The sequence below is a fragment of the Entelurus aequoreus genome, linkage group LG03, assembly GCF_033978785.1.
Source record: "Entelurus aequoreus isolate RoL-2023_Sb linkage group LG03, RoL_Eaeq_v1.1, whole genome shotgun sequence".
Lineage (NCBI taxonomy): Eukaryota > Metazoa > Chordata > Actinopteri > Syngnathiformes > Syngnathidae > Entelurus > Entelurus aequoreus.
This window is the reverse complement of record NC_084733.1, coordinates 65,362,651-65,390,319: the sequence shown is the minus strand read 5'-3', so window position 1 is coordinate 65,390,319 and position 27,669 is coordinate 65,362,651. Positions and strand designations below refer to the sequence as shown.

Below are 27,669 nucleotides of genomic sequence, written 5' to 3'. Positions count from 1 at the left end.
AATCATTGTTTTTGTAGCTGTTGTTTTGAGGCATGTTTAAAAAAAAAAATAATAATGCTCTTTGTAAAAGTCAAAGTATAGAATTTCCCATAGTTGTAGTGGGTATCAGGATTATCTCAGGGAGAGCATGTCCCAAATTCCAAGATGCTGTTTTGAGGCATGTTAAAAAAAATATTGGACTGTGACTTCAATAATAAATATGGCAGTGCCATATTGGCAGTTTTTTCCATAACTGGAGTTAAAGTTATTCTCTTATTTTGGTAAACCTTGTTACATTGTTTAATGCATCCAGCATCACAACAAAATTAAGCATAATGTGTTATTCCACGACTGTATATATATCGGTATCAGTTGATATCGGTATCGGTAATTAAGAGTTGGACAATGTCAGAATATCGGCAAAAAAGCCATTATCGGACATCCCTACTCACAATACATTTGGAATATGTACATGTGTATAATGTATCAATAAATCCAGTAAGATGTTTTTTGATGATCTTTTATTTTGTCAACAGGACATGAGTCATAAATAAATAAACAACTTGAATGCTAGCAAGTATACAATTTTAGTGAGATGAACAACAGCAATATGCTAACAGTGTTCAGCTTCATGCTAAGCTAGGCTAAGCAGCTAATAACTTATTAGAGCTCTTATTTTGAAGTAGTGCTGCTGGTTGACAGCACACTCAAACACTGGAATGATGGACGATGGCCTGCAGCAAGAATCCTCTTGACTTTGGTCCCTGAGAACGCAGGTCAGAGGTCGCATCAGTAGTTTGGTCAGGTTTTGCCGTCAAAATGGTGACCTTTGACCCCGTAAGTATGTTGAACATCAAGTTATCAGGGTCGAAGGTCAACATTTACAAGTACCCCGTACTCTAATGACGGCCTAGGGGTTAAGGGTCAAGGGGCCCGTGCGGCCTCAGTGGCGGGATCGCTTGGTGGGCGGTGTCTCGCCACGCTCTGATAGGCCGAGTCTGTTGAGCTGCGAGTGGAAGAACTGCTGGAGGCGGAGCCCCGCCTTGGCCTCGTTGGTGTGGCGAGCGTTGTACTGAAGACAGTTGGAGAACATCAAGTCCACGTCTGCCATGAACTCGCCTGACGCACACACACACACACACACACACACACACACACACACACACACACACACACACACACACACACACACACACACACACACACACACACACACACACACACACACACACACACACACACACACACACGCACACGCACACACACACACACACAATTTAAAGCAACACTATGAAACCATCTCATCTTTAAAATAGGACCAGATGTGTTAGCCTGGATGCTAATATGCAGTGGTAATTAAGTGATACAATTTTCTCAAGTCATAAATTACAAGATTTCATGTGGATTTGTAGACTGGTTCAAGATTACTTAAGTCAAACATTTGTAGACTGGATAAAAACTACCCCTTGGCCCACAAGTAGACTGGTGCAAGACTGCTTCCCTATCAACAGCATTTGTAGACTGGTAAAACTATTACTAGTCAGACATTTTTAGACTGGTTCAAGATTACTTAAAGACCTGTGTAGACTGGTTAAAAACTACCCTTTGGCCGACAGACACAGGTAGACATTCAAGACTGCTTCCATATAGACAGACATTTGTAGACTGGTAAAACTACTACTAGTCACAGACATTTGTAGACCGGTTCAAGATTACTCAAAGAGTCAAAAATGTGTAGACTGGTTTAAAACTACCCCTTGGCTGACAGATACTGGTAGACTGGTTCAAGACTGCTTCCATATAGACAGACATTTGTAGACGGTTCAAGACAGACATGTGTAGACTGGTTAAAAACTACCCCTTGGCTGACAGACACAGGTAGACTGGTTCAAAACAGTTTCTATATGGACAGACATTTGTAGACTGGTAAAACTATTACTAGTCACAGACATTTGTAGACATGTTCAAGACAGTCAGACGTGTGTAGACTGGTTAAAAACTACTCCTTGGCCGACAAAGACACAGGTAGACTGGTTCAAGACTGCTTCCATATACACAGACATTTGTAAACTGTTTAAGAACTACCCTCTTGGCCGACAGAGACACAGGTAGACTGATTCAAGACTGCTTCCATATACACAGACATTTGTAAACTGGTTAAGAACTACCCTCTTGGCCAACAGAGACACAGGTAGACTGGCTCAAAACTGGCAGACGTTCTACAGACCTGCGGAGAGGTACTGGCAGTTGTTGACCTTCTCTCTGATGGTGCTCAGCGCCATGGGCTTGCTGATGATGTCATAGTAGTCTGGCACCTGCACACCAGAGCGAGACAGTAAGTGGCGAGGCAATGGCAGGGCAATGAGTGGTTGCTAGGCAACAAGCTCACCTGTGTGCGGGATACCAGCTTCATGAAAGGCCAACTGTCCTCGTGGCGGACCAGCTCCACGATCAGGAGCTCGCACGCAGAAAGCTCATGGACGCCGTGGTTCCTGCCGGACGAGCGCCGGCTGGACGATGGCGAGGGGGGCGGGAGGACGGGCTTGCAGGGTTGGGCAGGTGGCGACGTGTCTGGGGGAGGAGCCAGGGGGTGACAGGTGACGTGATGTTCTCAAACAGCAGACACAACTTTACCTGCCGTTGTCTTTGTGCGACCCTCCTTTCTGCTGCTGTGTTCCAGGTTCTTGCTGGCGGGGGGCGGGGCTTTGCTGGCGCTGGCCTTGGATGTAAGGGGCGTGGCCTTCTTGTCCAACGGCCTGCGATAGAAGGATGGCACACGTTTAGGCTGCGGTAAAGGCTGCCGGATGGCTCCAACTGATACCAACTTGGAGGAGGTGGCGTCTTTCACGTTCTTGGGCGTGGCCTGCTGGCTCCTGCCTCTAGGGGGCGGGGCCTGACTTCTCTTGGCACTGCAGCGGAACCATTGGCTATTTCAGACTAAAGCAGCTAGCATTAGCAGCTAGCATGACATCAGCACTCACCTGGCAACAACTTCCTCCTTGTTGACCTCTTGGTCCTCTTGTATCTCCTGCTCAGACTCCTCCTCCTCCTCGTCACGCCAAGGACGCTGGCGAGAGGGAAGGCGGACGGATTTCTTCTTGGGCCGACAGTCTGGACAGAACCAGTCTCCTTCGGGGACGGACTGCGGCGGAGGAATGTTGCAGACGGTCAGCTGGGCTAATTGGTCGCGGGACTGGTGCGTCCTCACCTTGAGGCGGGGTCTGAGGCAGTGGGTGTGGTGTCCTCGGTCGCAGGCGTCGCACAGCAGCATGTTGTCGGCGTCTCCTTTACGCCGGCACACTCGGCAGCGAGCGTTGAGGACGGAGCGAGACCACAGGACGCTGACCTCCAGGCTGGACAGGTGCAGGAAGACCTGGGACAGACTGGAGGAGGACAGCAGGGACTCCCTCCATCGCTCCAACACCGACTTGGCCACACGACTGCTGTCACTGCCATCTGATACGCACACAGGTGTACACACGCACACAATTAGGCGGATACAACTAGACACAAGAGACGGTCACGTGATCGTCCTCACCCTCACTGGCTTGGTCGTCGTCTCTCTTCTTGCTCTTCTTCGTCTTCTGTTCTTTCTTACAGTCCTCCTCACCTGCAGGGGGCGGAGCAATAGTTGGGCGTAGCGGGAACGTTTTTCAAACCGGACCAGGGCGTCCCGGACTCACCTAGCGGGGGTTTGAGGAAGCGTCTTTCAATGCCACGCTCCACGTGTGCTAGCGCCTGAGCCAGACTTTGGACCGTGCTGCTTCCTCGGCCGCCTTCCGCCATCTTGTCTACCTGTGGTCTGGACCAACAGACACACCTGTCCACAAGCTGGTCTCTTTGCACACCTGTCCCTCTGCAGCATTCGTACCTGGGAGTGGAGTCCACCTCCACGGCGTCCCCCGGTGCGTTGGTCCTTTGGTCAGGACACAGCAGCTCGTAGTTTCCCGCTTCCAAAGCCGAGCGCCAGACGTGTCGGTCCATCACCTGCAAGCCAGTCAGCGCCACGTCAGTGTGACATCACGCCAAGGCCGCTCGTGCGCCGTTGCGGGTCTACCTTGACAGTCCCCAGACTCCCTTGGTGGATGCGATCCTCCAAGTCCAGCAGCAGGTCTCTCAGTCTGGCCTCCATTATGGTCTGGGCTGCAGCCGTGCATTCTGGGACGGACCGGGAGGACTCGGGATCGTCTGAACGGAAATGGCGAGCATGTTCGAAGCTCCAGCGGGGGTGAAGTGCGGCATGCGGTTTACTGACCTGCACAGGTGTACTTGCTGCGCTCGCAGGTCTGCAGCACTTCCTGCAGATGTTCTCGCTCCTGCAGCAGCGCCTCCTTCAGGCCACTTTCACGATGACCTCGCGGGTTCAAGGCATCTATCAGCTGGTCCAACTCCTCCACCGAACTGTAGAAGAACCACTGGCTCGGACGGCTGACTGGCGAATCACAGGAGGACAAGGGGACGGGGCTTGAGCCAACGCTACGGAGAGAAAAATAATTTGGGTCAGAACTACAATCAGACGCAACAATCCAAACCAACAACAATCAGAACCTTCAGTTAAAAACAACAATCAGCAAACAACCAGACAATAAAGAACCAATAACCAGATTACAATTAAAACCATCAATTAGAAACAACAATCGAAACAAAACAATTGGACAACAACAATCGCACAAAAACAACAAATGAAGAAACAATTGATAACTCAATGACGACAACTTTCTTCTTTGTGTGCATATACTTTACTGAGTTTAAGTTCAGGGAACACAATAACAAACCGGCCACTGCCGTTTACATAACCGACTAACAACCGGAGCCCGCGCATAGCGCAATGCATGCTGGGAGGTACCGTAAATACACTAAGAGTGTACCATAAAAATGTGCAATACAAAAAACAGAACATTTACAATCTCCCACTTTTCTTTGTCTTTCCTTTTGGTCGGGGGTGGGGGGCGTGGTTGGGGCGGGGGGCTTGGTTACGAGGAGAGTATATTTACAGCTAGAATTCACCAACTCAAGTATTATTTACACACACACACACACACACACACACACACACACACACACACACACACACACACACACACACACACACAACACTCATCTACTCATTGTTGTACTTGAAAGTACAATGCTTTTGTTAAGGGTTGAATTGTCCATTCTCTTTCTATTCTCTGTCACTATTTTTCTAACCATGCTGAACACCCTCTCTGATGATGCATTGCTGTGTGGCACGCACAAAAGTGCTTTCATCAAATGCACGAGAGTGTGGAATCTTCCATCTCTCCCTAGCATGGCCCAAAACCGGTCAATCCTTGCTTCCTGGGGAAGATCTTCCCTGGCAAGCAATTGATACTCCAGTACTTGTACCCGGAGGCTGGTCAGGTCCAATTGCAGCTGCGGCAGACTTTTTTTTTTTGGGGCGTGGCCTCCAGCTCCGGCTGAATACCGGGAGTTTGTCGGGAGAAAATCTCTGTCGGGAGGTTGTCGGGAGAGTCGCTGAATATCGGGATTCTCCCGCTAAAAACGGGAGGGTTGGCAAGTATGCTTTAGGAGCTGAAGTGCGGATGCACCTCGTTTTGTCAAAGAGTCAGTTAGCTGCTCTCCTGTAGGTACCCAGAGAATCTGTTGGATTCTTTTACTCTGAAGAAGTTCTTTGATGCCACTTATTTCAAGGCGAAGCCTTTTCTCTGTCACTGACTTAGTAGACTTGATGGCATCTGCAAGGGAGTGGTTATCAGTGACACACACTATTGGTAAGACATGTTGTGATACATTCCCTGTGGTAAGTTCTGCATGAAGGTCAGATAAAGAAATGGCACATTCAACAGCATCTGCAAGGGCAAGAGTTTCTCCAGCAAGAGTGCTCCGTATGACTCTCCTGATCTTTTTTGACTGCCAATACACAGGTGAGAATCTTCCTTCCTCACCCATCAGCAGAATGAGATGTCCCCCTTGACTGCCTCCATCTGTAAGGTTTGCCAGCGAGGCGTCGCAGAACACTACTAGCTTTAGAGAACTGTCTTTTCCCAGGTTCTGAAACTTCAGTGTCACTTGTTCCGATTTCAATTTTTTCACCACCTTGTTTGGGTCATGTAAAGTCTGCACAGTAGCATGTTTTATGATAGCTGCAAGGACACATGTATCAAACATAATATCCGGTCTACTTTGTCTGGCAACCCACAGAAGTTCACCTATTTTTGATCTCAGGTCATCAATTTCACTTTCAGTCAAAAGAGCATCCTGTCTCATGGCTCTGGAGATAGACATGTGAATTGACTGGAGATTCTGTATGTAATTGTCTTGATGCATACATGTTACTCCATTTGCAGTGACGTACTCCATGCCTACATAGCAAAAGCTGTCATGTTCTTCTCTGCCCACTTGAAAGGCAGATTGTAGGTGAGGGATTACGGTTGTTGCGAAAATCTGTGAACCACCCCAGATGAAATCATCAACATGACAAGCAAGCACCCCAGACACATTACAACCTTTATCCAACCAATAAAATATAGCAGGATCAATTTGTGACATCTTTCCTCCAGTTTGCAACATTGTTTCTTTAACCCTATTGTACCAGTACAGTGATGCATCATTTAGTCCATAAACACATTTGTTTAGCTTCCATAGAGTTCCCTCACTCTTAGCTTCAGGTGGTGGACGAACATAGATGTCTCGGGATAACTCATTTCCTTGAAGGAATGCTGACTTAATGTCCATAGAGTGGGGTGTCCATCGGTTTTGACATATCACAGACATGAGTAGTCTAAGAGACTCTGAGGCACATGTTGGCGAGTCTTTTGGGAGATCTTTTGTGTTTAGCTCTTCAAATCCTCTCGCCACTAGCCTTGCTTTTGGAACTATGCCGTCGGTGTGTCTTTGAGTGTACACACCCATCTTGTGGAAATGCATTTTTGTCCCCTGTTTTTTACTTCATCAAACACACCGTGTTTCTCCCAGTTACTGATTTCAGTAAGTTTCGCTGATTCAAATGACACATCCTTTGTAACAAGTACATCCTCGTGATCATGGCTGTTCCACCCTGTCCAATGACTGAATCTGCAGTGTGTCAACCTGCGAAAGGTCAGCTGACCTTGTTGTGCCAGTGTACTCCAGATTGTACCAGTACTTTTGTGTTTTACAGTTGCCTTTCCCGCTCAACCTAGCACTTTTGCTGTGTGTCAAATTCCAGTGTCTCTTTCCACATACTTAATGAATTGTCCTGCCTTTAGATTCATACTACGGTCTGTTCTTATGATAGGAGGTTGTCTGTCGGATGGATCATTATCATGCTCATTGCTGTCTCTGTCATTATTAGAGCTCCCTGTCGCATTCTCTGTGTCAGGCACACAGTCTACATCACTAGATACAGTATCGGGTAGATCTTCAACATGCCACATTCGGCTGCATTAAGTTCTGTCTGGCTTTCTTGGCTGTCACGAGACGTGTCAGTGTAGTGAAGTGTGGCCTTGCGTAGTCTACAGCGATGCACCCGGACATAGGAGCCTCCATGTCTAACAAATATTACCACCCCGTCTCGTCCAATTACCACCCCAGGGCCTCTCCATTCATTGCAGTCCATTCTTTTGTAGTACACTTTATCTCCAGTTTCGTAGTATTCATTTGTGCTGCGAAGCTGTGTGCGCAGAGCTCTGCTGATTCTCTCAGAGCACTCTGCCTCAGTAAACGCTGTCCTTGCTTCATGTAATGCTGAAATGTGCTGTCCTACCCATTTACTCATGGTAGTGCCCTCCAGGGCAGGCGGTTTATCAACCAGCACAGAAGGTAGGTTCTGGTTTTGTCCAAACACCAGCTGGTATGGACTAAATCCATGCACATTGTGCATTGTATTATTTGCCATCAAGGCCCAATCTATGGCTGCTTTCCAGTCACAAACACTGCTTTTCTTCACTTTTAACAGGATCTCTGTAAGGGTCTGGTTATGTATTTCCATCACTCCATTACTCCATGGACTGTAGGCAGCAGTGGTTTTCACTTCAATATTAAAGTTCTCAGCCATGTCTCTCATTTCCTCATTATTGAATTCACCTCCATTGTCACAAAAAATCTTAGATGGGGCTCCATGAACACTCACCCAGGAAAGAATAAAGTGCCTCACAATTTCACTGGATTTTTTTGTGGTAACAATGCTACCAGCACTGAACCTGGTGAAGTGATCAATCATGTGGAGGTACCACACATTTGGTTCTAGCTCGTGTAGATTTAATGCCACAGTTTCATTGTATGTTGAAGCCATTGGTAGACCAACTGATGGCTTTGGTTTGGGCTTGTTGAGACATGTACTTGAGACATGTTTCACAGCTGCTTACGGTGTCCTTCAGAATAGTAACACTCTCATCATTACTTCCAGCACTAATTAGTAATTTTTTGAGTTTATCAACGGAGGCATGTCCAAACTGCTTGTGAAGTTTCACCAATACTTTGTGTTTTTCATCTTTACTCATGCCATCTCTTATGGCCAGAACCTCATCAGTTTGGGGTTCATTCTCACGGGTGACTGTGCAATCTCTGTCCACTATGTTTACACAGTAGTGTCCTGAGGATGTAATCTCAAGAGGCACTGGTTTCTGAAACATTGTGGCTTTATCATTCTCAATGTCAAGCACTGCTTTTGCCCTCTTAAGTGACGTTTTACTTGGTAGTAAAGGAATGTTCACTGAGACCACCTCAGTCTCTATGTGGCACCTGGTTTGGCCTATTTTAGCTGGGACTTTTACTTTTTTTATGGAATGAACTTGTCCATCACCAAACTTAAAAGCTCTTCTACTTTGTGTATTTTCCATGTTTTTCTTGTCACTCTCCTTCAGTGTATGAATGTAATTGTCCAGCCATTTTTCACCACAGACTGTTCTGGTGCATGCAGTGTCAATTAAAAGCTTAACCTAAGGATTCTACCATGAATATTTCAGCATCAGATACTGACTCTTTAGAAAACAATGTAACATTGCACTCTTCAATTGTTTCTGTCTCTGCATTTTCCTCCGTCACTTTTACATGTTCAGCCTTATTTGGGCAGTCCTTAGCCCAGTGAAATGTACTCTGGCAAATTGCACACTTTGACCTCCTGCTGTACCTATCTAGTGGGTTTGAGCCAGTCAATGGCGCCCTCTTTTGGTCGGGTTGGGAACAAAATTTCCTTCCGTATCTTTTTCTTTGTGTACCCCGCCTTCCGCCCGATTGTAGCTGAGATAGGCTCCAGCGCCCCCCGCGACCCCAAAAGGGAATAAGCGGTAGAAAATGGATGGATGGATGGATCTTTTTCTTTGATCCAAATAAAAAGCAACATATTCACGCATGTGAATTACCCCGCTGCATGTGGGCGGCTGCATATTGTCTACAAAAATCCTTTTTAAAGCTGACTTCATGCTTGCAAATGTAAGTGTTGAACAAGCTGTAAGCGCAAGCTGTTTATCTTTAACATCGAGACTGGCTGTATCTAACAACTTGAATGCTAAAACAGCGTCGGGAAGAACCATGTCAAATTTGCGCATTTTGTTGTACCTCTGCTCGAACTGAATGATGTAATCCACCATGGAAACTACGTTTTCTCTCCAGATCTTGTCAGAGTCCGTGTATGCATCATAAGCTCTGTCCTTTTCTTCTTTTATGAATACATTATCCAATGCCTTTACAAGGGTCTTCATCCCATCATCTTTGTTCAAATCATCCGCAGGTATGTCCAAAGCTGTATCTCTAGCTCTCCCCCTCAGTGATAGAGCAACAGCTAATGCTTGTTTCTCTTTATCGAGGTCGGAAACACGTATCCACATTTCAACTTCATTTTTCCAGCTCTCATATGACTTATTTTCTTCAAACGCAAGAGGGACTCTGTAGTTAGCGTTGTTAGACATCCTCTGCTACCATTGATAACTCAATGACGACAACCTTCTTCTTTGTGTACGTATACTTTACTGAGTTTAAGTTCAGGGAACACAATAACAAACCGGCCACTGCCGTTCACATAACCGACTAACAACCGGAGCCCGCGCATAGTGCATTGCATGCTGGGAGGTACCGTAAATACACTAAAAGAGTGTACTATAAAAATGCGCAATACAAAAAACAGAACATTTACACAATAATCAGACAACAACTGGATCCAACAACTAGAAACGACAATAATCACACAACAGTCAGAAAGAACAGACAAAAAAAAAAATTGGAACCAACAACCACACAAAACAATCAGAAACAACAAGTCAGACACAACAACAGACAATTAGAGACGAGTTAGACACAACAACAATCAGACACAACAACAGACAATCAAAAACAACAACAACAGCCGGAAACTTCCTTCCTAACCTTCCTTCTGCAGGCTCCTGCAGGTGGTGGTCGCCGTCCTCCATCTCAACGGCGGTGTCGTGGGTGTGTTTGGGATGGGGCCGCAGCATGTCCTCCGTCAGGCCAAAGTTGTCCTCCTCCACAAGGAGTGCTGAGGCCGAGGGGAGGAGCCAGTAGCGGCGGTACAGGCGATCCCTGCCCAGCGGCTGCAGGCTTGTGCACGCCGCCGCCTTTTGGATGCGCACTTGTAGCTCTTGAACCTACAAGAGGGAGAGGGGGGGGGCTATTGTGAGTGTGCAGTGATGGACACTTCCACCCTCAATGGTAAAGGGGAGGGGCTAATATTGGTGAAACAATGCTACTGAATGCTTTGGATCAGTGTCATATTGAACATGCCCAGGAATGACGTACAAGTCACATGACACCTAACGCACCTTCTCCTGCTCTTCCTCTCGTTCCTCGGTAGTCAGGCTGGTGGGGGGGCATGGCAGGGCTTTGGGGTCAGAGGTGGTCAGCGAAGCCCTGTCCTCAGCTGCGAGGGGCATCAAAACTGGCGTTTGCTGTGATGTCACTTCCTGTCAAGGTGCTGCCATACCTTTGTTGTGGTCCTTCACTTCCTGCTGCATTAGCTTCAGGCGCTGCTCATTGTCCATCAGGCGCTGCTCCTGGTCCCGCAGGCGCTCCTCTTTGCGAAGACGCACCCTGTGGGGAAAGGATGCAGTCCGTCATGCTCAGGGCGCGCTTGCCAGCCAGTGCATGCGTGCTTACCTGTGTGCTGCCTCCTCGCGCTCGCGCCGGTGCTGCTCAGCCCGCACCTCTCGTAGTTCTTGCCTGGCAGCGCGCTGCTCTTCCACGCAGTCTTCGATCAGGTCCCTGCTGGACGCCAGGGACAGCAGCTTGCCCACCAGCGCCTGCAGGACGCTCAGCTTCTCACCTGTTTAGGTGCACACACACACGTTAGACGGACGAGTCTGGCGCCGGCGAAGGTGAGCGCCGGCTGACCTGGCATCAGGTCGTAGACCGACGTGCACGCCAGCCTCCTTATCAGCGCCGGCCGGGCCCGACACAGCTCCACGCACGGGTCGTCCGCCAGCGTGAAGCCTCCTTGTTTCTGGTAGCGGAACTTGGCGCTGCCGTGATTACAGTCGGCGCCGGACGCCAGGATGTAGAGGCGGAGGATTTCGGACAGCGTGCAGCTGTCCAGGTCCACTTCCTGTAGACTGCGGCCCAGGTGGAGCTGAGGCCACGTAGCGGCTGAGGACGATGCGGTGCTGACGGCTGAGTGGGCGCCATCGGTGTCATAGTCGGGAGCTTCTGACACATCTGTACACACACACACAAACACAAACACACATTCAGAAATGCACACACACAGACAGACACCTCGCCGTCCCAAGCGGCAGGTGTTACCTTCGTCTTTGCTTAGCTCCTCTCGCTCCTCGTCCAGAGCCTGAAAGATGGCGGTGATGAAGAAGAAGAGCATCTCACAAAGAGGTCCTTCCGGATCAGAACCCACCAAGGCCTCCTCAAGAACCTCTGCAGGAAGAGACAATTGAAGAACAAACAAAGAAGAAGAAGAAGAAAAAGAAGAAGAAGAAGGAACAAGTTCTGACCGAGAGAAACTCCGTCTGGGAACTCGTCTTTCAGTCCAAAGTCATCTCCGAAGGCCCGCAGGAACTCCAGAACCATCAGTGCCTGTCCAAATAGCTGTGCTGGTAGACGAGTCCTCACAGGGACAGGACTGGGAAGGTCCTGCAGGACAACAACAACATACTGAAGCTAGCTCTGTGGTGCCTTCACTGACTTAAATAAAGTGCTGCGTTCAGGGACCTTGAGGTCATCACACTCCATGTCTTCTCTGGGTTTGTTCCACAGCTTCAGTCGCTCTGCAAACTTCTTCTTCTCCTCCTTCAGCTTCTCTCGCTCCTGACAACATTTGACATTGTACAACCGTCCCAAACAACCTTCCCGAAACATTCTACCATCTCCCCGAAACATTCTACCACCTCCCAGAAACATTCTACCACCTCCCAGAAACATTCTACCACCTCCCAGAAACATTCTACCACCTCCCAGAACATTCTACCACCTTCCAGAAACATTCTACAACCTTCCAGAAACATTCTACAACCTTCCAGAAACATTCTACAACCTTCCCGAATCATTCTACAACCTTCCCGAATCATTCTACAACCTTCCCGAATCATTCTACAACCTTCCCGAATCATTCTACAACCTTCCCGAAACATTCTACAACCTAGAACAGGGGTCGGCAACCCAAAATGTTGAAAGAGCCATATTGGACCAAAAAAACAAAAACAAATCTGTCTGGAGCCGCAAAAAATTAAAAGCCATATTACATGTGTCATGAGATCTAAATTTAATTAAGAGGACTTAAAGGAAACTGAATTAGCTCAAATATAGCTACAAATTAGGCATAATGATGCAATATGTACATATAGCTAGCCTAAATAGCATGTTAGCATCTATTAGCTTGCAGTCATGCAGTGACCAAATATGTCTGATTAGCACTTCATACAAGTCAATAACATCAACAAAACTCACCTTTGTGCACTCATGTACAACGTTAAAAGTGTGGTGGACAAAATGAGACAGAAAAAGAAGTGGCATAAAACACGTCCTAGAAAGTCGGAGAAAGTTATGCATGTAAACAGACTATACGGTGAGTTCAAGGACCGCCAAAATAAGTAGGACAAATCGGCGCTCGCCAAATACTTGAATCAGTGAAGCATATTTAATATAAACAGTGTGATTTATAACAATTACGGAGGTTTGTGTCATGTTTGTCCTCCTACAGAAACCATACTAAAACAAAAAAATTGATTTTTTTCCCCTCATCTTTTTCCATTCTTCATACAAAAATCTCCAGAGCGCCACTAGGGCGACGCTAAAGAGCCGCATGCGGCTCTAGAGCCGCGGGTTGCCGACCCCCGACCTAGAAGCTTCCCAAAGCTGAGCTGATGGAGCTGAAGTCCTCACCTGATCTTTCTGCTGCTTCCTGTGCTCCTTCTCCTCTTTCCTCTTCTGCTTCTCCTCCTCAAACTTTATTCTCTGCTCCTCCTTCAGCTTCTCTTTGTCCGCTCTCAGCAGTGACGTGCTGGCCTGCAAACCATCAACGCACAACACCATCACTACACAACACAATCAACACAACACATTCACTACACTAACATAACACCATCACAACACATCACCACTACACAAACAACACAATCGAAACACAAACACCACCATCAACACAACACCATCAGCAAACAAACACTATCAACACACAATTAACATTATCAACACAAAAACAACATTGTCAACACACAAACAACACTATCAACACAAAAACAATACCATCAACACACAAACAGCATCACTACACAACAGCATCACTATACAACAGCATCAACACAATTCATTTACTACACAACACCATCAACATAACACCATCACAACACAAACAACACTATCAACACACAAACACCATCAACACACCGACAACACAATTATTACACAAACAACACCATCATTACACAAATAACACCATCACTACACAATACAAAACATCAACACACAAACACCATCACTACACAACACCATCAACACACAAACAACACCATTACTACACAACATCATCAACACGACAACAGTCACAACACAACACCATCAACATAACACCATCACAGCACTATCAATGCAACACCACTACACAACACCATCAACACACAAACAACACCATTACTACACAACATCATCAACATGACAACAGTCACAACACAACACCATCACAGCACTATCAATGCAACACCACTACACGAACAACACCATCAACACACAAACACCACCATCAACACAACACCATCACTACACACACAACACCAACACACAAACACCATCAACAGAAAACATCACTACACAAACACCATCACTACACAAGACCATCATTACACAACACCATCAACACACAAAACCATCACTACACAACACAACAGCATCACCACAGCACCTTCACTACACAACACCATCACAACACAACACAAACACTACAATTAACACAATACCATCACTACACAAACAACACCATCACAACACAAACAACACTATCAACACAACACCACTACACAAACATCACCATCAACACAACACAATCACTACACACAACACCATCACTACACCACACCATCAACACACAACAGCATCACTACACTACACCATCAACACACACACACAATACCATCACTACACAACACCATCAACACCACACCATCACTACACAACACATTGACTACAAAACACCATCAACATTACACAACTACACACACACATAATCAGAATTACACAATCACTACACACATGATCAACATTAAACAATCACTACACACACATTATCAACATTACACAATCACTACACGCACACACCGTCATCATTACATAATCACAACACACACACACACACTGTATCAACATTACACAATCACTACACGCACACACACACTGTATCAACATTACACAATCACTACACGCACACAGTATCAACATTACACAATCACTACACACACAGCATCAACATTACACAATCACTACACGCACACACACAGCATTAACATTACACAATCACTACACACACAGCATCAACATTACACACACACACAGATTCAACATTAAACAATCACTACACACATGATCAACATTACACAATCACTACACACAGCATCAACATTACACAATCACTACACGCACACACAGCATCAACATTACACATTTCCTTCTACACACAGCATCAACATTACACACACATTATCGACATTACACAATCACTACACACACCATCAACATTACACAATTACAACACACACAGCATCAACATTACACACAGACACTGTCAACATTACACAATCACTACACACACACACACAGCATCACACAATCAATACACGCACAGCATCAACATTACACACACACACACACACACACATCATCAACATTACACAATCACTACGCTCACACAGCAACATTACACAATCACTACACACAGATTCAACATTAAACAATCACTACACACACATACACAGCATCAACATTACACAATCACTACACACATGATCAACATTAAACAATCACTACACACACATACACAGCAGGGTTTCCCGCAGAGCTTTGTTGCTGCCTTAACAACAAAGAGTCACCGCCTAAACTAAAGTCTTAACAAGCTGCTACGCTTCGTACTGCCTCTGCCTATGACAGTACGTCTCTGCAGCACCCAGCATTGTCCCACCCACAGAACCATCTGATTGGTTACACGCAGAGCGGTAACAGTAGCAGTGCATATTCAGAACTCATGTAACAGCCAATCAGCAGTGCGTATTCAGAGCGCATGTAACAGCCAATCAGCAGTGCGTATTCAGAGCGCATGTAACAGCCAATCAGCAGTGCGTATTCAGAGCGCATGGATTCAGTGCTCACAGCACAGGCAGAGAGGAGAGACGGTGGGGTGAGTAGAAAGGTGTTTAGCAGGTGAGCATAATGCAGCAAACTCTCCCAGTCAACTACTAGTAACATCACTATGAGCCCGTTGACGTTCTATAAACATAAGCGGCAGCTCAGCTCGCTCGCATTCCTTGAGGTGACGGCTAATTAGCTTTTAGCGTAACGTTAGCTCACTGTGCGGTGTGTGTGCGTGCATGCGTGTGTGTGTCTGAGAGAAAGACAAGCATTATTGACCTACAGTTAACAACTAAGTTATTTCACTTTACCTTTTTCTGTGTTGATTGAGCTGTGTTGAAGCAGCAAAAAAGGACATTATGTTAAATGAAGAGTTTCCTGAAGCTGTCTCTGATAGTTGATATAATAATGTAACTGCATCATAAAGCCAAATGAACTCCATAGTGTTCAGGGATGAATAGTCTCTCCTATTGCTATTGTACTATTTTGTCAGCTATAGTTACATTAATCATTAGTAATGTAGCAGCCTAGTTTTGAATGGCATGGTTCCTGCTATCACATGTTGATAAAAATAAAACATTTCCATAATAAAAATCGACTACAGGCTTCCCAAATGCTGTAATAAATTAAGCATGATGAGTTGAGCATATGTCAGCATGTAGCCCCACTTTTAACTCTTTTTTTCAAACGCTTATTGCAAACGCATACTTACAGTACCGGTAAGTCATTAATTTGACTTGAGTCATTATTTTGACTTAGTACCGTATTTTCCGCACCATAAGCCGCACCTAAAAACCACAAATTTTCTCAAAAGCTGACAGTGCGGCTTATAACCCGGTGCGCTTTATATATGGATTAATATTAATATTTATTTTCATAAAGTTTAGGTCTCGCAACTTCGGTAAACAGCCGCCATCTTTTTTCCCTGTAGAAGAGGAAGCGCTTCTTCTTCTACGGTAAGCAACCACCCCCATAGAAGAGGAAGCGCTTCTTCTTCTACTGTAAGCAACCGCCAAGGTGAGCACCCGCCCCCGTAGAAGAAGAAGCGTGCGGATATTACGTTTAATTTAATTTGTGTGTTTCTGTAAAGACCACAAAATGGCTCCTACTAAGAGACATGCGTACAAGGTTCCACTGACTTTTGATATTCATGTGAACCGCACTGTGGATACAACGGGAGCACGTACGGTGAATATCCGTTAGCTTGCCATGCTAACGGCCAGAAACTTCCACCCATGGTGATATTCAAAAGGAAGACCTTGCCAAAAGAGAACTTTCCAGCCGGCGTCATCATAAAAGCTAACTCGAAGGGATGGATGGATGAAGAAAAGATGAGCGAAGAGACCGGGTGACTTTTTTCACGCAGCTCCGTCCCTGTTGATCTACGACTGCATGCGCGTCCACATCACAGATGGTGTCAAAAAACAAGTGAAGCACACCGAAGAAGAAGAAGAATTCGAGGGATTTGTGGATGAGTAATAACTTCAGAACCTGAGCTTTAAATGTTTATTTTGTGTGTTGTGTGACATTAACGTTCGAGCAACGTTGAGTTATTGATGTTGCTATTGCTCTGCACTATTTTGAGTGTTACTATTTTTGTGATTGCACATTACATTTTGGGAGTGAACAGAGTTGTAAGAACGCTGGTTTGTAATATATTATTAAAGTTTGACTGACCTATCTGACTGTCTTTTTGACATTCCCTTTAGCGCAGCGTAGGTGCGGCTAATAACACGGGGCGGCTAATAGGTAAACAAAGTTTTGAAATATGCCATTCATTGAAAGTGCGGCTAATAACACGGAGCGGCTTATGGTGCGGAAAATACGGTAAGTCATTATTTTGTCATTACTTTGACTTAGTAAATTAGTAAGTCAAAATATTGACTTACTAAGTCATGATAATAATGACATACTTAGTATCTCAGGTAACTAGGACTATTTTGTGTATTGTTTTTAATTTACGGAAAAAATATCGAGATATATATAGTATATCGCCATTCAGCATATGGAGCAGAAAACACAACCAAAAATTGTAGGCTTCCTCACGCGACGAAGCCGGCCTACTTCACCGCAGTTTGTAGTCTATATAGCCCCCCAGGCTGCGGTGGCATCGATGAGATGGAGACGTGATGGCGACAGGCCGAGTTACACTGTTCCTTACACGCACCCATCCCCTTCCCCCTGGAGAGACACCACCTTAACTAACAAATTTTCTGGGGGAAACACTGCACAGCATCAACATTACACTATCACTGCACACATGAACATTAAACAATCACTACACACACACATTATCGACATTACAAATTCACTACACACACCATCAACATTACACAATCCCAACACACACAGCATCAACATTACGCTATCACTACAAACACACACACTGTATCAACATTACACAATCACTACACACACACTGTATCAACTTTACACAATCACTACACACAGATACAACATTTCACAATCAATACACACACAGCATCAACATTACACAATCAATACACACACACACACACAGCATCAACTTTCACACAATCACTACACACATCAACATTAAACAATTACTACACACACAGCATCAACATTACACAATCACTACACATGTCATCAACATTACACAATCACTAAATATGTCATCAACATTACACACACACACACACACACACCATCAACATTACATAATTCATCAATATTACACAATCACTTCACACAGCATCAACAATACACAATCACTACACTATTTACATTACACAATCACTACACACACACACAAACACACAGTATCAACATTACACAATCACTACACACATCAACAATACACAATCACTACACACATCATCAACATTACACAATCACTACACACATCATCAACAATACACAATCACTACACACTGCATCAACATTACACAATCACTACACACTGCATCAACACTACACAATCACTACACACTGCATCAACATTACACAATCATTACACACTGCATCAACACTACACAATCACTACACACTGCATCAACATTACACAATCACTACACACACACACACACAACATCAACATTACACAATCACCACAGACACACAGCATCAACAATACACAATCACTACACACTAGGGGTGTAACGGTACGTGTATTTGTATTGAACCGTTTCGGTACGGGGGTTCCGGTTCGGTACGGAGGTGTACCGAACGAGTTTCCACACGGACATATTAAGTAGCGTACCGCACTTTGTGTAAACAATGCACACTGAGGCACAACACACGGCATGCTAGCAATGACCGGGCTAGGACAACATATAAAAGCCAGAGCTGGAAGACCCTCCTGCCTCGTTAAGATCTCCCGTTTGGGAACATTTCGGCTGCGCGGTGCGGAGGACGGAGGTTTGCCGACATTGTTCAGCAGCGGTAAGGCATGCTTCTGCCAATACGTCAAACATGCTAACCCATTTGAAGCGTCACCACCCCCTAGTGAACATCGCTTCAACAAAGATAAAGACAAGCAAACAGCTCCCACCTCTTACTGCCAAGTTAGCCAGGCTGGGGGGAAAAGAAAAGTTAATCTGAGGATGAGTTGACTTGAAACGGTTTAATGTTGCACTTTTTATATGTAGAAGAAAAGTTTTGTAATTGTATTTAATCTGAGCAACAACTTGAGGCAGTTTAATGTTGATTAACATGGACCCTGACTTCAACAAGTTGAAAAACGTATTGGGGTGTTACCATTTAGTGGTCAATTGTACGGAATATGTACAGTACTGTGCAATTAGGGCTGGGCGATATATCGATATACGCGATATATCGCGGGTTTGTCTCTGTGCAATATAGAAATTGACTATATCGTGATATCGGAGTATACGTTCTCACGCAGTTGCTTTTAGCTGCTGGCATTACACGACAGGCTCTTCCCACTCTTTCTTGTGTCTCCTTCTCAGACAGCAAGCGCACATTCTTACACACGTCACATACGTGTACGCCCTCGCGCAGCAGAGAGGTTGCAGCAAGGCTAAAGTTAGCTGTGGTGCGACTGGTAATACAAGAGAAAGAAGGTGCGAATCTGGTAACAAATGAGGGAAGAATTAATTCCCAAGAAAAACAGCAGGGGGTCCATCGTCTGGCGGTGGTTTGGCTTCAAGTGGGAATATGTCAAACAGACAACCGTAATTTGTCAAGTGTGGGGCAAAAGCGTTTCTACAAAAAGTAGCATTACTGCTAATATGTAGCATCATTTGAAAAGTCACCCGCTAGAGAATCAAGAGTGCTTGAAACTCTGCATGTCAACATCTCCGTTCGGTGCCACACGCCCACACCATCAAAATGCCGAGGCAAACATTTCCAGATCAACACCGTATGAAAAAAAGGGTCCATGACATAAGGAGATAATGTCCGCAGGAACCTACCACATAGCGAAGGACGTACACTATTTGATTTCCTATTATGCAGCTCAATTTTATTTGACACTTATTGAAATATCTTGTGTGACATCATGTTTTTAAACTTTTGTAGTGGCGTTCTGTACAAAAAGTGCACTTTAATTTAGTGTTGTTTTGATAAGTCATCTTAGTGACATCATGCACAAAAGTGCACAATTAGCTTGTTTTAAAATGTCTCTGACAATCTTGCACTTTCGCTATTGGAAATGACATGAATGTTTGTGCCACTGCTTAAGAGTTCAATAAATACAGTTTTGGTAAATTGACTCAGTTGTGATTTCCTTCTCTGCCTGAAAGTTTAAAAGTAGCATATATTAATGCAGTATGAACAAGAATGTTTTAATGTAGACACATAGAATCATCATACTGCTGTGATTATGAATAGAATAGAAAGTACTTTATTGATCCCTGGGGAAAATTCAGCACTGTATACAGTATGCAGTGTTTCCCACACATTCATTTATTTGTGGCAGCCCGCCACGAAAGAATTACGTCTGCCACGACTCGGATTTTCTTAATTTTTATTTTCGGGATTTGAATGCATTTATTTTGAAAGGACAGCTGGAGAGAGACGGGGGGAGGGGGGATTGACGCGGAGCAAAGAGACTGTCAGGTGGGATCGAACTGGGTTGCCGCAGCGGGTGCTCTACCAGGTGAGATAGGTTATAGCTGCATCGCTCGCGGCTCGTCATATATTTAACGTTAATCCGCGATTTCACCGAGCGTTTCACTGACGGTGAGCAGCCTGACGCTGCTTCATTAACACCGCCGCTGTTTGACTCGGGGGCCGGGGCAGACGCACGCAGTAACAGTCATCTGTTACCATACCGACGAGCTAACGTGTCCAGGTTATAACTCTGTTGTCGATAAACACACATGGAGACGGTGCTTCAGATACTAATACTAATTTGATACTGTAGTAGTTATCTTTTGTGTATTCATAATGTCAAATGGATGGATGGATGGATGTTTAAATCAAAACTGTTATTAATTAGTAAGTATCCATTTTTTGAGCCTTTTTAGAGAAAATCATATCATTGTAGTAAATTATGCAAATTACTCGATATCATGGTGACCACGCCCATAGCCACGCCCCCACCGCCACAGGTATCTTGGCAGTTTATGGGAAACACTGGTATGTGTATCAATTGTATCAAGTGTTAATTCAAGGCTAAGGCAAAACGTCGAGATATATATCGTGTATCGCAATATGGCCTAAAAATATTAAGATATTAAAAAAAGGCCATATCGCCCAGCCCTATGTGCAATCTACTAATAAAAGTCTCAATCAATCAATCAAAAAAAGCACTTAATATGTAGAAAACTTTTGTTATGAAACCATTCTGAGCCTTATCTTATTTAGTTTTTATTTTATATGTTGACCACATTAACCCTGGCAATGGACCATGTGTGTATATGTATGGTATGCCATTGTTTACAAATTTGGTAAATAAATAACCAAAATATTTATATTTTGTTGTTTTCTTACTGTACCGAAAATGAACCGAACCGTGACCTCTAAACCGAGGTATGTACCGAACCGAAACTTTTGTGTACCGTTACACCCCTACTACACACACAGCATCAACATTACACAATCACTACACACACACACAGGTGACCAGGAAGCTTCTCTCACCTGTGCAGGTAAGCCCCGCCCCTGCACCTTGGCACCAGGACTGCAGGGAAAGCGCGGCGGCTCGTCGGGGAAGAAGTGTGAGAAGTCATGCTCGGCCAGTCGGTACTTGACCACGCTGGATGTCTGCCGCACAGGAAGTGACATCAGAGGAGGCGGCGCAAGGAGGCGGAGCTCTCACCTTGATGCGGATGGTTCCGTTGGCAGGCTCACAGTGTTGCTTGAAGAGCAGCTTCAGTCTCTCTCGTGACATCACCTTCTTTCTGCGACTGAACACACCTGGCGTTAAGCCCCGCCCACACCACCTGTCCTCCAATCACACGTGGGTGTCACCTGATCTGATCGGCTCGGACGGCGAAGGGCGCAGCACCTGCGTCCTTGATGGGCCTGACCTCGTACTTGAACGCCGACGGACTCAGTGGCGTCTTCCTGCTCACATGTGCCGCGACTCCCTGGAAGGCGTCGCCCTCCTCGTCACTGTCGCTGATGACGATGGCGCCGCCCACTTGGGCGGACTCCCCGCGGCCGTTGGCGGGATGTGGCGGCAGCACCTGAAGGATCTCACACGCGTGCCTGAGGCGCGCATAATTAGTCATAATTTGCATATTCAGAGGTCATGAGCGGACGCTACCTGTCGCTGTCGTGTCTGCCCACGTCCACCGTCTCCCCCACGAAGAAGCGCTCCTTGACGAAAGCCAGGACGTCCTCGCAGAGCTCGCTCAGCCGGCAGCGCCGGCCTAGCGCCGCCAGATGCAGCAGCGGCGCCATCAACGCCGGCGGAAAGTTGCGCAGGCTCTGCTTGGCTCGCCGCTCACTCTCCACCGCCTCCAGGTAGGTAAGCCCCGCCCGGCCCGTTAGGGCGCAGCTCCACACCAGACTGTTGCACAGGATGGTCCTCTCGAAGAACTCACTGCGGGCACAGCACAGGTGAGGGGGCGAGGCTAGGAAGACTAGGTAGTCTCCATCTTGGATTCATTGCGCAATCAATCAAGTTTAGCCTGTTAGCATAGAAGTTGACAACGACAGCTAAAGCTAGCTTAGCCAGCACCTGTTACACAAACAATCATTGAAGTTTAGCCTGTTAGCATAGAAGCTAACAACGGCAGCTAAAGCTATCTTAGCTAACACCTGTTACATAATTACTGAAGTTTAGCCTGTTAGCATAGAAGCTAACAACCACAGCTAAAGCTAGCTTAGCTAACACCTGTTACACAATCAATAAAGTTTAGCCTGTTAGCATTGAAGCTAACAACCACAGCTAAAGCTAGCTTAGCTAACACCTGTTACACAATCAATGAAGTTTAGCCTGTTAGCATTGAAGCTAACAACCACAGCTAAAGCTACTTTAGCTAACACCTGTTACACAGAGTTGTGTGGAAGTTGCAGGGTCACGTGATCCAGGTGAGAACTACTTGACGTACTCGTAGCTGCGGAAGACTTCGTGCGTGGTGCGGCAGAGAAAAACCTCCTCGTCCGGGCTCAGGTCGGCCGGAGGTTCCTGTCGGATGAAAGTTCTCCTGTGGAGGAGCGGCATCGCTCGGAACAACAAAAGTCAGCACAAACACACGAGGAAGTGGACTTTCGAAGCGGATTTTCTATCGGCCTCGGGTCGCGCGGGATCTCTTTTGTTAGGGCGCGCGAACGCCGCGGCCGCGTGGAGACCAAAGAGTTGTCTTTATGTGCCTTTTTCCGGTCCGGCCCAACAGAAACTTCCGGTACCGGGCGCACCTTTTCGCGCTGAAAGAAAGTAGAGCTTGTTTACGTGGTCCCGGTCTTGGTCCCGGTTCTGGTCGAGTGTTAAAAGGACAATCTGCGACACGAAGCGACTGTGCGGGATCACCGCGGGCTTGTTGACCAAGTTTTCGTTGACTTCACGGACCGCAACAAAGCTGGGAAATATCCGCGTTGTAATGTCTGGTCCCGTTAGATGACGTCAAATGACGACAAACGTTTCTTTGCTCTAAAGTGTTGGAGCTGTGACGACGGTGGCCGTGCCAAGCTTTACTTGGAAAGGTTTGCAAAATGTCGCGGTTTGGTTTTCGACGCACCGCATAGAATGATTCAATGGGCGGGGCTTAACAGTCAGACAATGCAGCGATTGGCTGGCCGTCACACGGAACGCTATGACGTCACTAAATGACTACAAGATGCGTGTTCAACTTCGTTAAAGAAAATCATTTAAAAACAGTCTATCGTTGTGTACAATTGTTCAATTGAAAGTATTAAATAATCAATTCAAAAATAAAAATAGAAAAATTATAGAAAAAAACTTTTATTGACGTTTTTGGGATCAATTGTTCAATAAATAAAAAATAATTAAAAAACGTATATTTTTGTGTTAAATTAAAAGTATATTTATTAAAGGCCTACTGAAATGAATTTTTTTTATTTAAACGGGGATAGCAGATCTATTCTATGTGTCATACTTGATCATTTCGCGATATTGCCATATTTTTGCTGAAAGGATTTAGTATAGAACAACGACGATAAAGATTGCAACTTTTGGTATCTGATTAAAAAAAGGCTTGCCCCTACCGGAAGTAGCGTGACGTAGTCAGTTGAACATATACGCAAAGTTCCCTATTGTTTACAATGATGGCCGCATGAAGTGAGAGAGATTCGGACCGAGAAAGCGACAATTTCCCCATTAATTTGAGCGAGGATGAAAGATTTGTGGATGAGTAAAGTGCAAGTGAAGGACTAGTGGGGAGTTGAAGCTATTCAGATAGGGAAGATGCTGTGAGAGCCGGGGGTGACCTGATATTCAGCTGGGAATGACTACAACAGTAAATAAACACAAGACATATATATACTCTATTAGCCACAACACAACCAGGCTTATATTTAATATGCCACAAATTAATCCTGCATAAAAACACCTGCGTGTTTGTTACGCTAGCTCCTAGCTCCTCTGCTAGCTCCTAGCTCCATAGAACACGCCAATACAATTCAAACACCTGATCAACACACACAATCACTCAGCCCAAAAGACCGTTCACCTAACCCAAGGTTCATAAAGCTTATATATTTTTAAAAAGTTACGTACGTGACGCGCACATACGGTCAAGCTGTCAAATGTTTAGCAGCCAAGGCTGCATACTCACGGTACCTGATATTCAGCTGGGAATGACTACAACAGTAAATAAACACAAGACATATATATACTCTATTAGCCACAACACAACCAGGCTTATATTTAATATGCCACAAATTAATCCTGCATAAAAACACCTGCGTGTTTGTTACGCTAGCTCCTAGCTCCTCTGCTAGCTGCTAGCTCCATAGAACACGCCAATACAATTCAAACACCCGATCAACACACACAATCACTCAGCCCGAAAGACCGTTCACCTAACCCAAGGTTCATAAAGCTTATATAATTTTAAAAAGTTACGTACATACGCAAAAAAAAGTTGCGCACATACGGTCAAGCGATCAAATGTTTAGAAGCCAAAGCTGCATACTCACAGTAGCATGTCTGCGTCTTTGTCATCCAAATCAAAGTAATCCTGGTAAGAGTCTGTGTTGTCCCAGTTCTCTACAGGCGTCTGTGTATCGAAGTCAAAAGTCCTCCTGGTTAGAGTCTCTGTTATCCGAGTTCTTCCATCTTGACTGCATCTTCCGGGAATGTAAACAAAGAAGCGCCGGCTGTGTACTGTTGTTGCTGACTACGTTCGAAAAATACGTCCATTTCGCACCGACAACTTTCTTCTTTGCTTGCTCAGCTTCCTTCTCCATAATGCAATGAACATGATTGCAACAGATTCACGAACACAGATGTCCAGAATACTGTGGAATTATGAAATGAAAACAGAGCTTTTTCGTATTGGCTTCAATGTGGAAGGCATACCCGTGTTCGCCGGTCTACGTCACGCGCATACGTCATCCTCAGAGGCGTTTCGAACCGGAAGTTTAGCGGCAAATTTAAAACGTCACTTTATAAGTTAACCCGGCCGTATTGGCATGTGTTATAATGTTAAGATTTCATCATTGATATATAAACTATCAGACTGCGTGGTCGGTAGTAGTGGGTTTCAGTAGGCCTTTAATGAAAAACTTGTATCCATATTTTTGTGTTAAATTGTTGTATTAAAAAAGTATTGATATTTTTTGTTCAATTAAAAGTAAATTAATTGAAAAAAGAAAATAAAAACAGAAAAAAATTACAAATATTTAGTTTTTTGTACAATTAAGACAAATAAAAAATATGATACTTAAACTTTTATTGATATTTGTGTGTTCAATTGATCAACAAAAAACGTTTAGTGAATTTTTTGTGTTCTATAAAATAAAAAATAACATTTTATTGATTATTGTTCAGTCGTTCATTTAAAAATAAATAATAAAGACACTTGTATTGATTTTTTGTGGTCACTTTTTTAGTTAAAAAGAAATTAAAAAATGTTAAAAAAAAAAAAAAAAAAGTTTTTAAGTGTTATTGATATTTTGATGTTTAATTGTTCAATTGAAAAAATAAATCAGCTTTTATTTATAATTCTAAAAAAAACTATGTACAAATGGATCTGTTTCATTGGACAAATGTATTTTGAATTTATTTATATTGTATTTCATATATCCATCCATCCATCTTCAACCGCTTATCCGGAATCGGGTCGCGGGGACAACAGCTCCAGCAGAGACCCCCAGACTTCCCTCTCCAGAGCAACATTTGCGACTTCCTCCTGGGGAATCCCGAAGCGTTCCCAGGCCAGAGAGGAGATGTAATCCCCCCATCTGGTCCTTGGCCTGCCGCGGGGCCTCCTCCCAGTGGGACGTGCAACGAGGACCTCCCTAGGGAGACGCTCGTGAGGCATCCGCACGAGATGCCCGAACCACCTAAGCTGGCTCCTTTCCAAGCGAAGGAGCAGCGGCTCTACTCCGAGTCTCGCTCGGGTGACTGAACTTCTCACCCTATCTCTAAGGGAGATGCCAGCCACCCTTCTGAGGAAACTAATTTCGGCCGCTTGTATCCGCGATCTTATTCTTTCGGTCATGACCCACACTTCATGACCATAGGTGAGAGTAGGAATATAGATAACTCGGTAGACCGAGAGCTTTGCCTTCTGGCTCAGCTCTTGTTTCGTCACAACAGTGCGGCAGAGAGACTGCAATACTGCCCCAGCTGCTCCGATTCTCCGGCTGATTTCCTTCTCCATCTTTCCCTCACTCGTGAACAATACCCCCAGATACTTAAACTCCTCCACCTGGGACAGAGTCCTGTCCCCTACCCGGACTGTACAAACCATCGGTTTCCTGCTGAGAACCATGGCCTCAGATTTGGAGATGCTGATCCTCATTCCAGCCGCTGAACACTCGGCTGCGAACCGATCCAGTGAGAGCTGAAGGTCACGAACCGAAGGTGCCATCAGGACCACATCATCTGCAAACAGCAGTGACACAACCTTTAGCCCCCCGAGACGTATACCCTCTCCGCCATGGCCACGACTCCGCCTAGAAATCCCGTCCATGAAAATCACAAACAGGATAGGTGACAGAGCGCAGCCCTGGCGGAGACCAACCCCCACTGGAAACGGATCCGACTTACATCCAAGCACCCGGACACAACTCTCGCTTTGGTTGTACAGAGATTGGATGGCCCTCAGCAGGGTTCCCCTCACTCCGTACTCCCTCAGCACCTCCCACAAGATCTCCTGGGGGACCCGGTCATACGCCTTCTCCAAATCCACAAAACACATGTAGACTGGATAGGCATACTCCCAGGCCCTCTCCGGGATACCCGCAAGCGTAAAGAGTTGGTCAGTTGTTCCACGACCAGGACGGAATCCACATTGCTCCTCTTGAATCTGAGGTTCGACTATCGGCCGGACTCTCCTTTCCAGTACCTTGGCGTAAACTTTCCCAGGGAGGCTG

General features: G+C 45.3%; 1 protein-coding gene across 2 annotated transcripts; it reads right to left on the bottom strand.

The window, feature by feature from the left end:
- Positions 1-485: 485 nt before the first annotated feature.
- Positions 486-24,050, bottom strand: LOC133646733 (bromodomain adjacent to zinc finger domain protein 1A-like). Of its 2 annotated transcripts, none has more exons than XM_062042442.1 (25): positions 23,220-24,050; positions 22,430-22,708; positions 22,132-22,371; positions 21,980-22,067; positions 21,802-21,924; positions 13,282-13,404; positions 12,112-12,207; positions 11,895-12,033; positions 11,692-11,817; positions 11,284-11,604; positions 11,050-11,215; positions 10,877-10,983; positions 10,716-10,831; positions 10,303-10,541; positions 4,235-4,455; positions 4,037-4,167; positions 3,663-3,966; positions 3,518-3,589; positions 3,188-3,435; positions 2,961-3,121; positions 2,805-2,888; positions 2,614-2,735; positions 2,369-2,550; positions 2,207-2,294; positions 486-1,098 (listed from the first exon to the last, which is right to left on the bottom strand). In XM_062042442.1, exons 1-25 carry the CDS (start codon positions 23,330-23,332, stop codon positions 923-925), a joined length of 4,065 nt encoding a protein of 1,354 aa, XP_061898426.1. In that variant the 5' UTR covers positions 23,333-24,050; the 3' UTR covers positions 486-922. The 2 variants fall into 2 exon arrangements, with proteins under 2 accessions (XP_061898426.1, XP_061898427.1); XM_062042443.1 differs by having other exon boundaries at positions 10,716-10,813; positions 23,220-23,958.
- Positions 24,051-27,669: the final 3,619 nt, after the last annotated feature.